Source organism: Astatotilapia calliptera, chromosome 7, assembly GCF_964374335.1.
Source record: "Astatotilapia calliptera chromosome 7, fAstCal68.1, whole genome shotgun sequence".
Lineage (NCBI taxonomy): Eukaryota > Metazoa > Chordata > Actinopteri > Cichliformes > Cichlidae > Astatotilapia > Astatotilapia calliptera.
Window position 1 is genome coordinate 33,290,543 of NC_137428.1, and position 15,843 is coordinate 33,306,385.

At 38.1% G+C, this 15,843-nt stretch overlaps 2 protein-coding genes across 6 annotated transcripts in view; one reads left to right on the forward strand and one right to left on the reverse strand.

Moving 5' to 3' along the window:
* The window catches only part of rxraa (retinoid X receptor, alpha a), a 165,769-nt gene extending 160,338 nt beyond the window's left edge, over window positions 1–5,431 (forward strand). For all 5 annotated transcript variants that reach the window (XM_080304436.1, XM_080304437.1, XM_080304438.1 and 2 more), the window contains one exon: window positions 710–5,431. In XM_080304436.1, coding sequence (XP_080160562.1) covers window positions 710–857 — 148 coding nt within the window. In that variant the 3' untranslated portion in view covers window positions 858–5,431. The remainder of the gene's footprint in view (window positions 1–709) is intronic.
* A 59-nt stretch (window positions 5,432–5,490) lies between these two features.
* Window positions 5,491–13,904, reverse strand: wdr5 (WD repeat domain 5). The gene is made up of 14 exons (XM_026174290.2): window positions 13,713–13,904; window positions 12,069–12,178; window positions 11,779–11,887; window positions 11,544–11,617; window positions 11,227–11,316; window positions 8,715–8,804; window positions 8,483–8,566; window positions 8,336–8,391; window positions 8,033–8,079; window positions 7,737–7,812; window positions 7,410–7,443; window positions 7,058–7,132; window positions 6,816–6,903; window positions 5,491–6,581 (listed from the first exon to the last, which is right to left on the reverse strand). Exons 2-14 carry the CDS (start codon window positions 12,144–12,146, stop codon window positions 6,481–6,483), a joined length of 1,002 nt encoding a protein of 333 aa, XP_026030075.1. The 5' UTR covers window positions 12,147–12,178; window positions 13,713–13,904; the 3' UTR covers window positions 5,491–6,480.
* Between the last annotated feature and the right edge of the window lie 1,939 nt (window positions 13,905–15,843).

Here is a 15,843-nt window from a genome sequence, read left to right on the forward strand (position 1 = left end):
AGTAGCTTTGAGTTCACCGTGTTATCAGTTTTGACATAGACTGTATATCAAAAATTGATGTTGTGAATTGGTATATGAATCATTGACAGAATTTGGATTTTTTTTTAACCAAATGTGACCGTATTAGTTGAGTTGATACAGATGATGTTTTAACTTATAGTATAAGCTTGATTTATGTGATACTAATTCTTTGTGTTTTTTTAATGGGATGGCAATTTTGGTCATCAAAAACAAGGGGGGTATAGATATTTACTACATTTGGTTGCAAACATGTTGGGCATGTTATCATGAGGGTATATGGGGACTGGTTAGCTTTTGGAATCTGCCTCAAGTGGTTGTGTCAGGAATTGCAGTTTCTGGCACATCTGTGGCTTTTTCGTGGCTATTTTCAGCTTGAAAGTTTGCTGAAACCCATCTACAGCTGCATAAAAAACTATTAAAATTATTATTGTGTGATAGTTTTGCACTGAAGTTTTGCCATTTGCTCAAAACAGGTTTTTCTTAGTCTTATATTTAATGTGAGGCCTGTGTGTGCAAGCATCACCAGTTCTCTTAAATCATAACTTGCAGCTGGATGGGTGAGCGCCTGCTTATGACAAAGTGCATATTTATGCCAAAACTAATGCCCCTGAAACTGCAAGCTTAGAAATACTTTAAAATTATTTCAGCTTTTCATCCTGTGCTAAATTCTTGTTTTGTGTTGTGACAGATTTGCTAAGCTGTTGCTGCGATTGCCTGCACTGCGCTCCATCGGTCTTAAGTGTCTAGAGCACCTGTTCTTCTTCAAGCTCATCGGCGACACGCCCATTGACACCTTCCTTATGGAGATGCTAGAAGCCCCACATCAAATGACATAATAGAGGTGAGGGGTTGAACCCTCTTTACCTCCACCCAACCCTCCTCATCAGCCTTGGATCAAGAGGGGGGCCTTTTTCCTTTTTTTTAAAAAAAAATAAAAAATAAAAAATCTCCAGCAAGGGACAAATCACAAGACAGCCTTGGATGGAGAACCTCCCCCTTCCTCCCTCTTTTTCTCCTCCTCCGTCCCTTCTACCCCCTCGCCTCGCTTAGATGTTTTCAAACAATGAATCCGTCACGCCCATGGGTCTGTTTTATACCTTGTAAAAAATATAAATACGAATAAGAAATATTATATATGAAAACCACGCAGCAAGACGAGTGACAACGGTGGACTGAAATGAGGACGGACAGAGGACAAAAGAAACATATTGAGCCATTGTTTTCATCATCACTTTTCCTACACCTTGACAAGAAAAAGCTGAGATGATCAGGTTTTAACACATAAAGACAGAATTGCTCTTGCATATATATATATATATATATATATATATATATATATATATATATATGCACACATATATTGAACAGTAATGATGTCATAATTGGACACTCAACGTTGTGATCGGGACAATCGTGGGCTCTTGAGAACCTTGGGCTGTTTAGACTTGGACCTGAGCCCTCACTGTCTTTCAGGACTGAACTTAATTAAGAGGGGCGGGCTGGTTCGGGGAAATAAGTCTGCTTAAAGGAACTTGTCTGTTCCTGCCTGACTCAACTAAGCACGTCAGGTCTTGCACTAGCTGTGTTCTTTTTTCAATGTGTGAGCTTTCTGGAGAATTCAGAGGTGGGTTAACAAGGTTGCAAGAGCTCAAAACCCTCAGGTCTCTGCCCAATTCCAACAAATACAACCATGTCTTACTCTAAACACTGTGCAACACTGGGGAGAATGTTGTGGTAGTCCACTTATCAACCCTTCAGTTCGCGTATTGCTCGACAGAGAGTTGGGAAAGTTTGTTATGTACAATCTACACACAGGACCATTCAGGCTGTTTTAAAGTACCCAACTGTAAGCTTTACAGCCCACTGGATGCTCTGAAAGGCTACCAGCACACGGAGGAACAACATATATTTTGGAAAGTAACATTTCCAACATTTGGCCTTCATCACGACAAGCTTGGACGCCTGGAAAGTTTGTACACACTCACACTGTGGGTAAACGTCCTAGTTTTGCCAGCCTCTTAGCTCCTTATCGTCCATTCTCCACCCTCTCCACTTCGCGTTTCATGTGAATTCCAGCACACCATTTACACCTCCACACTCTGCTCAACACAGCGGGTATTAGCTTTTCAAAACACCTCATATCTACCTGTACAGAAACAGTATTGACGTTATTTTCAGTTTTCACTTTTAACAACCGCAATGCACAATTTACCTCTGCCTCCATCCTTCGGACCTTCAGTTCTTGATACCCATTTAGGATTAGACCATATACAGTATGTGAGAGATGTACTTGTTGCTGTTGCAGCAGGAGCCATTATTTGTTTGTTTGTTTGTTACTTGGCACTTAACCTCATGACCGTGGAGTCGGGTTTCTAAACAGAGAGCTGATGTCGATGTAATTGACCTCTGAGGTGGACTCTGGCCCCGACCCAATCAGGAACGCCACAATTGTTTAACACCTCAGAGGGACACACACACACACACTCGCTCTCTCTGCACTTCTCTGGACAACCAAGTGTCGTATAAGTTGAACTGAAATGTTAAATATCCATGTTTCTACATATATACATGTTGTGTATAAATATGCTTTATGCCCATATTCTGCTTCCCCCCTCCTCTGCTTTTCTGTAAATGCTGCAGCTGCTGCAAAACTATGCATCAATTGCATTTCCAAAGATTGTCCACAGATCTGAGATCTTTTAAAGAAATGTGTTTGTCAAATGTGGGTCCACTGCAAGTTTTTTACTGGCAGGAGAAAATAATACCAAGGGTTTTGTTGTTGTTGTTTTTTAAAGATATTTAGGGGTTATTTAGCTCTGGTTTACTCACATTTGATTGAAATTAACTCAAACTTGTATTTAACCAGGCAAGTTATTAAGAGAAAACTGCTCTTTACAGCGGTGGCCTGGCAAAAAGGCAAAGCCTCTCAAGTAAATGTGGCCACTATAAGTAAGGGCTAAAACAAATTCTGACATGGTAACCCTCGATGACAAAAATCTGCCCAGAAACAGAAGGACATATAAACACCAGCGAAAGTACTCAAACCTAAACTTTGTGATAGGTCACACTACAGCAGGTGTCACCAGGATTTCAAACAAACTCACCAAGTGTAAAAAACCAAATTTAAAAAAAAAAGCACCAGCTTTGCTACTGCAGATAATAATAATGCTTATGACGGTTAAAAAGATTTAAATAGGATTTTCTTTCTATATCTGCATCTTTGCTACTCTTTACACTATCTGAACCTGGGAAACAAAAGAGAAAAAAAAGAAACCCGAGCACTGTGTTTTCATTACATTTTGATAAAAGTCAGATTTTTAATGGGGTCTGAGGAAATGTGTGGAGTCTTGAGAGTGTGCCCTTTGAAAATAATTTGCTTGATAGTAATGGATAAATGAAAATCTGAATTGCACTGAAAATGTAAGTAAATTAAGTGTATGAAATAAAATCCACGCTTAAAATGATAAAACAATTTTTTTTTAACCAGCTGGTGTTTCATGTATATTTCATCATATCCAGTCTCGCAGTTGGTTTATGAAAAATGAAACTCGTGGGAAGCAATCGGAGCTTAGTTTAGCTGTCAGCTACTGATGTTGAGTTTATTAGCACATTAATCAATTATAATCAAGTTTGAGGGTCATCAAGACTCCATAGATTTCTGACTCAGAAAAAAACAAACCAGTCTGTAAAATGTCCGTATGTCCGTTTTTCATCATTATTTGGTGCTAGTTTTATAATAAATAGCACGCGCTGGGAGAGAACTTGTAAATGTCATTCCACCTCTGTGAAACTGATCCCCCAGATGGCCAATGATCTCTTTTGTCTTACGATGAAAAAAATCAAAAAGTCAGTTCATACACGCTGGCTCTGAAATGTCAGATGCTATAGAGCTCAAGCACGACTGCAAGGTTTACTTTGGGTGAGGGAGAAGTTTGGGTAAGAGGAATGGGAGGGATGTAGTAGCAGTTTAAGAGCTGCGAGCTCCTTCTAGTGGAAGAGAAAGAGCGCTGCAACATAACTTGAATTTTTGTTGTCGTTGTTGTTGTTGTTTTTGTTGTTAACAAAAAGAAGGCACTTTCTAACCGCATTACTATCATCAATATTCCTTTGGCTCAGACAAAACCTCAGTATCTGTGCTTAGTAAAACTGAGTAAAGTAGCAATAACGTCAAAAAGACCAATTGGCTTTGTGTTTGATTCTTATTCTCTATTTTCATTGAGGTGGCCTGAATATTACAACCTATCCATGTGACAGTATTGACTGCCAGCTTGAGCTTACAGTATTTATATTATTGAAAAAAAAAAGATATATATATCTATATATACATACTTGTTTGTCTGTTAAATCAAAAACGTTCATACAATTTCAAAGGAAACTATTTTTAGAGGCTGATTTTCATCAAGAAAAGCAGATGATAAAACAATCCAATGCTCGTTTTCCAACCGGGTGACCCAAGTGTTAAAACGATTATTCTCCTGTTCTTTTGAGTCCGATGTCTCCTTCTACTGTGATTAGTGACAGCAGCTATCTTAAGCCATAAATCGATCTTGACAAGAAAGAAATGGACACCTGCAAAGAATGATTACCTACATTGAATGCTATATTTTGTTAATATGTATATGTGTATATATTTATAAATATATATATCGACAGCTCTATTCCTTAAGGATTTCCAACATTGAAAGAAGGAGACGAGTGATTCAGACCAAACGGTTTCATGGCAGGTGTTCTTCAAGCGTTTCATGGTGTTTGCCCCCCCCCCCGAGGATTTGTTTGCATTTTGACCTTAATAAAAAAAAATCCTGATCAACCAGCAGAATTGCAGCAGTTAAACTCAAACCAGCTTCTCAGCAGTTTATGGGACCTTAGTAAACTATGAAAGAGAGGGGAAAATGGTTAAGATTTGAAACCCTCTGAAATGTATGTGTTGCTTAACAATTGTATGTTCAAAAAGAAAAAAAAGTAACCAGGACAAGCTGAACATGTGACACAATCACTGCTTTCTTTGTGGCATAAACAGTAAAATGTTGTAGTTTAAAAAAAACAACACTTGGTAAAAGCTCTATTTTTGTACAAAAGTAATTTTATCCCTTGCTTATGTACTCTGTTCTTTCCCTTCTCACTGTGGGCTGTTATGTACATTGTGGAAAAGCTTATTTGACGGCAAGAGATAATTTTCAGATTGAAAATGTAAGACAGGAGTAATAGTAAGCTTTGGCACTTTGGTAACTGTGTCGCTTTTACTTTGCCATGTTTTAACCTGTCACTGCAAGATGGGAGTATCTTCTTTCATTATATTTTGTCTATTTTTAAGAAAATGGAATTTTGTCATCTGTTCTTCGTGGGTTGTTCTCTGATGTTCTTCGTTCATGGACAGGAAAAAAAAGGTTATTAAAAAATTTTAAGTGAGCGTTTCCAGTTGATTTGTGTTAGAAGGTGTACAGAAATGAAACTGTCAACGACTCGGGGTGAAACATACAAAAACTGTTTTTATTCAGATGTGAATTACAGCTGTCAGATGCGAACATATTTTACATAGAATCCAGGTTAACTACAGGAAAAGCAGCCTGCTGGCTTCATGTGCAGAACTATCAGCTAGTCAAGCAGAGAACAAAAACACAAAGACAGCTAAAGTAATCAAACTGCGACACGTGGCGTTGTTGTATGTACAAATACTGGAACACAACTGCATTTGGTCACTGTTGTGAACGGTCAAGTGTTAGTAAGTACTTCTTTTTTTTTTTTTTTTAAAGGTCATTCAGGGTCATTTTGATTTTTGTAGCAAATCTTGAAGAATTTTAAACATTCTCAATGTTTGCACTTGTGTCAAATTCTGGTTTGTTGCCCTAAAAAAAAGTTTTTTAAAATATCTTGTTAGGGCATAAAGCACTCACTTAAGATCCGAAGTCCTTAAGTATTAAGTAGTTGTCCTCAGGTATACCGTCACCTCTTTTCTTTAAAGTCACTGATTGTAAATGGTACTACTGAGTTACACAAAGGCAGAAAATAAAATACCACGAAGGACCAAATAACCATTATATTCATTGTACAAGACTAGAATCGTGCTTGTGAAGACTGTTATGAGGCAGTGACATCGAGGTTAATGCAGTGTTTAAAAAAAATAAAATACTGAAGCACCAGAATATTGCTGCAAAGTAAAACGAGGGAGAGAAAAAAAACCAATCACAAATTTCCATAATGAGACATCGAAATCTGGCACATGCTTTGATGAGGGGATAACGTCCGCTGCAGAACTGTGTGTGGATGATGTGTCTGGTTTGGTTCTTCTGGCTGAATGTCATGACATTTCATGGAGTTTAATTTCATTCTTCCAATCCAGCAGGAGCTCTCTGTTAGAAAACAAAAGTCCTCCTGTCTTACAATAAAATGTAGGAAAATTATATATATATATATAAAAAAACAAAAGGAACACAAGTGGCCCAAAAGATCCAAAATGGCTTAGCAGTCGCTTTTCCATAGCTTGATGGTTTTGTCGTTTTCTAAAGCCGCAGATGCGATGATGTTCTCTGTGGGGTGGCAGGCAGTCGAAATGACAACATCTGAAAAAAGTACAGGAAGAAAATTTAAAGAATGACAAATTAAAAGAACAGATTGCACCAGAACACAATATTTAAAACACAGCTGCAAATTTCTGTCTTAAAAATGAGCTGCGCCTTCAAATATTTAATTAAATAAATGCAAAGTGATTCTAAAAGACAACTAACTCTGACTTTTAGTCCCCATACAAAAATGCTATTCTATCTGCGTTTTCAGTCACAGTGCATCTGCAGTACCTGTGTGGCCCTGGAGTTTCTGCACAATCTCCTTCGTCTGCAGGTTCCAGATATAAACCATGTTGTCTTCTGAGCCCGACACGATCCACTGCAAAAGAGCAGCGGCACTTAGGCTCAGAGTTATGTTTGCACACATAAGTGATTTCAAAAGGACCATTTTGTAATTTTAAAGTAACACTGAAACTCAAAGCACCAATAAAAACAAAATATAAACATTCATTTTCTCAAAGAAATGATCTTACCTTCCCGCCAGTGACAGAGAAATTTGCAAATATGCAGTACTTCTCATTTTTATGGCCCGTGTATGTCTTCAAGCACTGAAATGTTAGAAAAACAGAAGTTATTTGTATGTGTTATACAATCAAAAATGACAAAACTGTAAAATCTGCAGTTTTATTCATTACTAAACAAACATTTCACATCTTAAAGCAAAATAAAATGCCATCATTACTGAGGCTAGGACACTACTGGGAATGTGCATCTATGATTTAAAATTTCTGAACTCTTAATACATAAACACTGACAAATAAAAGCAGTTAGAATAAAAGAACAGAATGATAATCAAGCCTTTCAACAGCTTTCAAAGGCAATTACCTTTCCTTTGCTGTAGTCCCACAGCTTCAGCGTGCTAAAAGAAATACAAAAGGAAGTTTAAAATCGACAGTCAAATAAACAGACAGCAGCTCACTGTGATGTTGTGCTGCCTCCTGCTGGTGAAATCCAAGTAGTGCTTGTGAAAAACTGTACAGCTCCTTAAGAAGTCAATTCAGATTTAGTTATATAGCACCAAATCACAACATCACTCACCTCAAGGCGCTTTACAGTGAGAGACCCCAACAATCGAGCACCCCCCCCCCGATTAGCAAGCGTCATGCGATAGTGTGAAGGAAAGCCACAAAACTGAGCAACGTCTATACTCACTTATCCAGTGTAGCAGCCAGGATGTATTTCCCATTGGGGGAAAACTTTACAAACGACACAGGAGGGTTGTCGTCATCTAAGAAACACAAAAAACAAGAACGCATTGATCACAAAGACACGTTTAAAAAAAACAAAACAAAACTGAAAAAACTCAAAGCTTCAACCTGATTGCATTTTTCATGCCTCAATACAAAACTAATTAGATTTGCTGTCACTAATCAATCGTTTAATTAGCACATTCTGCAACAAATCAAATCAAACGAGAAAAATTGGAACACGTGTGTGACTGATCTTACCTATCAGTGTCTTTAAACACTGCCCTGATGCTGTGTCCCAGATTCGACTGTGAATGAAAGATAACACAATTAACTGAGAGACATTTCCGTGTAAAAATAAATAAATCTCACACCAGATGACTAGAAAGTCATCCACATCAGCTACAATGGGATGATAAGGGATTCTTTTTAGCTCGAGCGCAGAGCAAATATGCCAGACATAGAGCATTTCCAGTTCTTATCAAAGGCAAGCTTGTTCTTTTAAAAAGCACCCATGTTCCCCGAACTGTGGCCAGAGAGTCTCAGGAGGATCCAAGTACTCACCAAAGGCCATCGTAGCTACTGGACACGATCAGAGAGCCGTCTCTGTTGAAGTGAACCTGCAAGCCGAGGCAGACCATCATGCCTTTAATACAGTGTTAATATTAAAGCCAGAGCATTTGTCTAATTAATTATAAAAAAATAACTTACAGCAGAGACTGGATCAGAATGAGCTGGCAGCGTTTTCAGACATTTCCCAGTCTTCACGTCCCATATCCTTACACTCTCATCGAACTAGAAACGGAAGAGAAAAAAAATAATCATTTTTTGGAAAACCACTCAGAAACTGCTTCTAATGCTCAAAGTGAGAGCTTTCGCAAAGGTCTAACATCTGCTTTCCATTTAGGTAGGACTTGTTTCTTGCCAAGAGCTTGGTACTCACCGATCCTGACACAATAAGATTGGACTGGGGGTTGAAGTTGCAGCAGAAGACGTAGTTGCTGTGACCTTTCAGAGTTTTTAAGCACTTCCCCTGGATTAGAGAGAAAATTGGTCGAAATGTCACATTTCTCACCCACACTGAAAAACCCAGGACCATCTTCAACTAAACCACACTACAAGTGCAGCTTTAAATGTAATACAATTTTAACATCAGCAGAAACCACTGATATGAACCCAAGAGTCTACATGGATTTCATTTTCATACTTCATAAAAGTATAATGATAAGAGACACAGCAGCGATGTAGACCGAGCCTTACCAAATCACTATCTCCCCTTTTTTACAGCAGTACACCGCATTTCCAACACACTGAGATTCTATTACAAGTAGTACTCCCAAACAAAGCCTTCTTGTTTACATATTTTTCTGACTCTATTATCAGAAAATAGGCCCATATAAAATAACCCATTAATACATTTTAATCAGCAACTTCCAAGCCATTTCTAATCTGCCGCTCTGCTAAGATCCGAATTTGATAAACGCAACATCATCCGACAAAATCAGCACATGACTTCAGCTAAATTTACAAAGAAATTCAGAAGCAAATCTAACTAAGTAAGCATGTCATAATGTCTCTGAACTTCTCTGAAAAGAGCATGTGATATCTTCTCCCAGTAACAGAATGAGAATGTGCAGGTAGAGTAAATAAAGGGGAGATTGCCCACAAGTTAACCAATCACAGATTGCATTGTTCTCTCAGACAGGAATAGTAAGTCCAGCCAAATGATCATGAGATGATCTTTTTCAGTATAAGGGCCTGAATAACAAGCCTCCCCATAGATTTAGTTGAAGTCATGCATTCAAGCAGTCAACAAATATTCTCAACATTGATTGTGAAAATGAAATCAGTATTTTTAGCAGTACCAGCAATACTGCATAATATCTGTGTCATAGTCAGAACAGGCTGTCAGCCTGGGGTGCAGCTCTCACAGATTCAGGCTTAAGACCAAGCTGGCGATGTGGGGAGAGAGCAGTGGATGACTCAGCCTACTGCACAGGACTGGACAAAGATCAGCTGAGTATTTAAAAGTACGTGTTTATAATATTCATCTTACAGTATTATACAAAAGTCTTGAGCCAGCCCTTGTTTCTTTATACTGTGCTAAGAAAATGGGAAATGGGGAGCAGTAAACTGTGCAATCATAAATAGAAATACAATACATAAAGTAAAAACAATTCTGATGAGCATGAAAGCCAATTCAGCACATCCTGCACTCTCTTAGGAAAACGTTCTTGTAATTTCTTTAAGTAGTCTTCAAGACTATTTCTGCAGGCTTCCTGGAGGACATCCTATGCTCCTCTTTGGATGTTGGCTGCCCTTTGTTCTGTTCTGTCAAAATGATCCTGCACTGCTTCAATAATGTCCGAGCTCTGGGGAGGGCATTTTATGATGAGGCTTCAGCAAACAGTAGATCAACTGAAGGGCCAGGTGCATTTCTCAGAGTCTGTTTCAGGACTGTTTCAGATATTTTCATATTTAATCTGTCATAGATAGTTTTAAGGCCTGCCACTTCTTTTGCCCTTTACTTGTCCTGTTTCCTTTTTTGTAAAGGACACGCTGTACACCATGCTGAGATATGCCAAGTCTTTAGCTAATAGTTCTAGGGGAAATCACCTGGTTGGTACAAAAATATTATTTCATCCCATCAAACTTATATTTGGCATTTCTCAACAAAAGAAATGGGCACATATTAGCAGCTTTCGTGGCAGGCTCTTAGTAAAAAATAAATAAATAGAGATAAAATTTAAAATTGGTTCTTTTCCAAAGTTGTCTGTTAAATATAAGAAAAAAAAGTTCATCCTTTGAGTTACGTGGCTTTACAAAAGCAAAAAACATTCTTCCTAAAATGGTCAGGAACTAGGCCTGGACTGAAAATGAGTGAAAAAGCATCCTATGAAGGTCATTCAAAGAAAATTTTGAATGACCTTCAGAAAGCCTAAAAACACAAGACCTTTTTAAAAATTACATGAACATCTCACTCCAAATATGGGATGGCTCAAGAGTTTTGCATAGGACTGTATATTTTTCCTTACTAATGTTTTTTAGATGTTCCAACTCTTTTGTGCTGTGCATGTTTCATTTATGTAAAAAAGTGACAATCAATTACCTACATGAGCTAACCTAATAGTTGTAGTTAGTGCCTCTACACTTCAGTTGCCACGCTGATACCTGCCAATCACTCATCCAAGATCATACTCATAATTGTGCCACAGCTAATCATGGTTTTTCTTATTTATCTTTATGATTCTTCTAGAAAGAAGATCCCATGCCAGATAACATCACTAGACTCCCTACTGCTGGATAGCTAAAATAAAAAATAACCACAACTGTTGGTCAAATATTCTATGATGGTAATATACCTGTGCAGCTTGCTAAAATGTATGCGCAGCAAACAGAGTTTAGTATTACATCACACATTTCAGCAGAATCATTTAAATAATCTCCCATCTTACCGAGCTGACGTCCCAAATCTTCAGGGTTTTGTCGTCTGATGCAGATACCAGGAGGTTGGAGTCAGAGGACCAGGCCACATCAGATATACCCTGCAGATTCATGGGAACTGATCAGGACTTGAAGCTCTGAAAACAGCTAGCATGGGGCCAATGTAAGAACTAATGGAACTGTGGCTTGGCTCTTAGTAACGACTCCAAACATCTGATCCCAATTGACTAAACATCAAGGATGCTACAGTTGCTCTACATTAGTCCAGCCAATAAAAAACAAAACCATTAACACAGCAGGAGTATAGCTAAGAATTAGTCAAACTCACAAGTTTGTGTCCAGATATGGTTTTCTCAAACTTGCCGTCATACGCGCCCCAGATTTTGATCAGTTTATCAGCAGCTGTAAAGACAGAATGAATACGCACTCAGCATAGGTTAAAAAAACAACACATCATCAATCTTAAAACTCAACAAGAAGCTGCAATAATTTATTGATAATTATTAAGTCGTGAAAAAAAAAAAAAAAAAAAAAAGGTAGTTCCAGCAGTGATTTTTACTCACATGAGCTGGCGAGCCATTCTCCACTTGGACTGAATTTGACAGAGGACACAGCTTTGGTGTGGCCTGCTAATGTGAACTTCAGGCTGTAGTTTGGCTTTGCAGGTGCCGACTGTGAGTGAAAAGGAAATACAACATTTAACAACTCTTGGCTGAGATGTGACAAATATACTGACATTCATCTAAGTCTATATTAAACAAAATACATTATCTTATAAATCCTAACTATGGCTATTTCCTGGCCCTAAAGGCTACAGCTGGAACAGAATAGCGATAGTCCCAAAAATTCAAACCTTGCTTTGGCTGGCAGATGCTGACGGTGCTACTGGAGGTTTTGTGTCAGTCTCTGGTTTCTTGTCTTCAGTTGCCATGGTGAAGAAATTAGCATCTACTGTATACTATGCTAAAGCATAGGAAAAAATTAATACCATAAAAGATTCTTTATGCTTCTGGTGCTGATCAGTATACCAGTTATAAATACCAATGAACAGATATAACAACGAGCCTCAGTAACTTTTCAAGAGGTTTGCATGAACAATATCACTGACAGCCTGGATAGTATGATTACATTTTTCAAACCGTCTCTTTCACGCTCAGACACTTGGTGACTGACAAACAACTGGTTTAAAATAAGTTTAGACAAATTAAACTTGCCTTTCAAAACAAAAACTCAAAAATACTAAAGCCGCTTTTTGAAGTGATAACAACATGATTGTATTTATAAACTTCACTACTGCATCATTAACTTGATTAACTACTACTGTGTAAATGCCTGTGAATGTTTATGCCTAAAATAAAATAAGACATACTATCCAATGCCTTTGCTATTAAAATGACCATTCAACATATGTTTCTAGCTGTTTTTTCATTGAACTTTTTCAAACCAACTGTTTTATGCACCCAATAAATCTTACATGTTTGAAAAAACTATTCTTAGTTTCTGATAGGTTTTCAAGCAGCAGATACACTGGCACACTCGGAATTTCTTCAGAAATTTTCTAGTTTGTGTTTATTTATTTACATGATGACTATGCAATTTTTTTCTAGTCTCTAAAATCCTGAAATTAAAGTTAGTCAATGTAGACTATATATATATATATATACATATATATATATGTATATATATTTTTTTTAATGGTCATAACTCCCTGCACTGACTGCAACATTCACTGACAGTCAAGTTAAAACGAATTTTAGACTGAATACAGTCGATATTTAGTCTGATAGTGGTATTAAAATGCAATGAAAGGGCAAACCTCTTTCTCCATCTCACATGACAACAATGGTATATATTGCACAATGATAAAAATGTACAAAGTATATACGAAACCACCTTGCCGTTTACCTCACGATGTTTCCTTTTAGTTTTATGCTCCTCATGTGAGCTGCAGTTTTTGCTAAACGCCGCATTTACCCCAGTTGGTACAGGCTACAGCTATTTTCTCTTGTTCGTGTTGCTGCTTTCTCATTTAGCTCCAAGTTTAGCCATTTAAGCTAGCTTTAGCTAGCTAGCATTGCATTGCTTCGCTGTGGCTACTTAAAACCACCAAACAGAAACGCAAATGCATTCAGCTAAGACTAGATGGCATCTGTTTGCAATATATTAACATGAATTCGCGTTTAAATAGAACAAACGTGCGAGAAAGGAGAATATCAAACAAAGGGCGATACGGACTCCCTTGGTTGGAAAATTCAACTCTTGACTAAGATCGTATTTGAACGACAGCTAGCCACGCTGTTATATCACTATTCAGATGTTTAACCCTCAACGATAACGCCACTTTAAAACTGGTGGTTTTATATAGACGCTAAAGGTTATTTGATGATGCAGCCGCCGCTACTCGAAATGCACTGGTGCTGTTGACAAACTGGCTGAGGTACCATGGAGGGGCCCTCCATTCACACAATGAGGATTCTGTCATAAAGACGGTACTCACAGATTAATGGAGCTTCACGGTCAGATTGTTACTCCTCGTAAACACTGTAAAGGATAAAAAAAAAACACCATGTATGTGTATTCAGACGATCATGGAGAACGTATACAGCAAGTGACTTGCTCTTGGATGATTGCCTGTAGGGAAAGAGAAGCGGGGAATGTGGTGTGCTGTGGCTTTGCGCATGCGTGTTACGCTCTTCTTCTTCTTTGGTTTTCACGGCGGGACGCAAACCAACGTGTTTACGCGCATACTGCCACAATCCATTAAACAGAGAGTTTTGCATGTCATTCATTATTATATCTTCCATTTTTATAAAACATTTTAAAAACAACTGTTGATAAAGACGTTTAAAGAAGGTCAGGATGAGTTCCATTGTTTCTAGAGAATATATGGGGCATATGATTGGGTACAAGAGATGAAATGCGGCAAAGAAATATCTTAAGGCAAGGCAAGTTAATTTGTATAGCACAATTCAACAACAAGGTGATTCAAAGTGCTTTACAGAGACATTAGAAACAAAAACAAATAAAAAGCATGATTTAAAATTGATTAAAACAAGCAAACAAACAAACAAATTAACAAACAAAAAAAAACAGACAAACAAACAAAACAGTATATAAAATCAAAACAGATAAAATCAGAACAGTAGATAAAATCAGTAGTTAAATGTAAGTTTTGAAATTTAAGCTTAAAAGTGTGGATTTGGTGCTTTATTCAAATGCAGCTGAGAACAGGTGAGTCTTCAACCTGGATTTAAATCAACTGAGTGTTTCAGCTGATCTGAGGCTTTCTGGGAGTTTGTTCCAGATATAAGGAGCATAAAAGCTGAATGCAGCTTCTCCGTGTCTGGTTCTGACTCTGGGAACTGATAAAAGACCGGTTCCAGATGACCTGAGGGATCTGGATGGTTCATACTGGGTCAGGAGGTCACTGATGTATTTTGGTCCTAAACCATTCAGAGCTTTATAGACCAGCATCAGAACTTTATCTTTATCTTAAGGTGGTGCAGAACATCTAGGAGGACAACAAGACAGTGGTGTGGTGTGCAATAGGAGTGACAGATGGGTTTGAAGGAGGGTTGGGATTATATCAGGGATTGGCTCCAAACCATTTCTTATTTGCAGTGGTAATGGACAGGTTGACTGATAAGGTCAGTGGACTATGATGTACAGAGAGTGAGCAGGTGGAAAAGAGTCTGGAAAGGTGTAGGTATGAGCATTTAAGTCCGTTTGAAGCAAGACATATTAAATATGTGTGAATGAGAAAGAAACACATGTAACATTGAAAATCCAAAGAATAAAGGTAGTGAAGGTGGATGAGTTTAAATGGGAGTTTAAATCAGTGCACAAGAGAGGTGAAGAGGAGTGTGCAGGCAATGGTGGAGATGAACATGAGAAGGATAGCAGCACAAGTCAAAGGGAAGGTTTAGAAGATCATAAAGAGACCTGCTATGATATATGGTTTGTAGATGGTGGCACTCATAGGAAGACAGGAGGTTGAGCTGGATATGGCAGATGTGAAGATGCTGAGATTTTCATTCTGAATTACCAGAATGAACAAGATTAGAAATGAGTACCTGAGAGCAAGGTTGATCAGCTTGAAGACAGCTGAACAGCGTGTAGAGAAGGGGTAGTGGATATACTGGACAAAGGATGTTGGAGATGGAGTTGCCAAGCTGGAGAAAAAGAGGAAGACCTCAGAAGAGGTTCATGGATGTAGTGAAGAGGTTCATGCGGGGTTGGTGTGGCAGAGGAGGAAGCTAGACGCAGGGTGAGGTGGAGACTGATGATCCACTGTGGCGACACCTAAAGAGAGCAGCCGGAAGAAGAAGAAAAATCAACGCTCTCCTCTCGGGACCGTTACACTTTCGGTTAGGGCTGCTCGATTATGGCAAAAATGATAATCACGATTATTTTCACTGAAATTGAGATCACGATTATTTGACGATATTTATTTAACCCTTTAAGACCTACTATAGAACCAAGTCCACCAGAGCTTATATTATTTTTTTACATGCTGTAGTGCCATTTGTGGGAGCATTTCAAGTTGCTATACATCAATACAACTGTTATAGCCCATATTTTAATAATATGTATGCATTAAGTCCATAGTAATTACATAAATTGCAAAA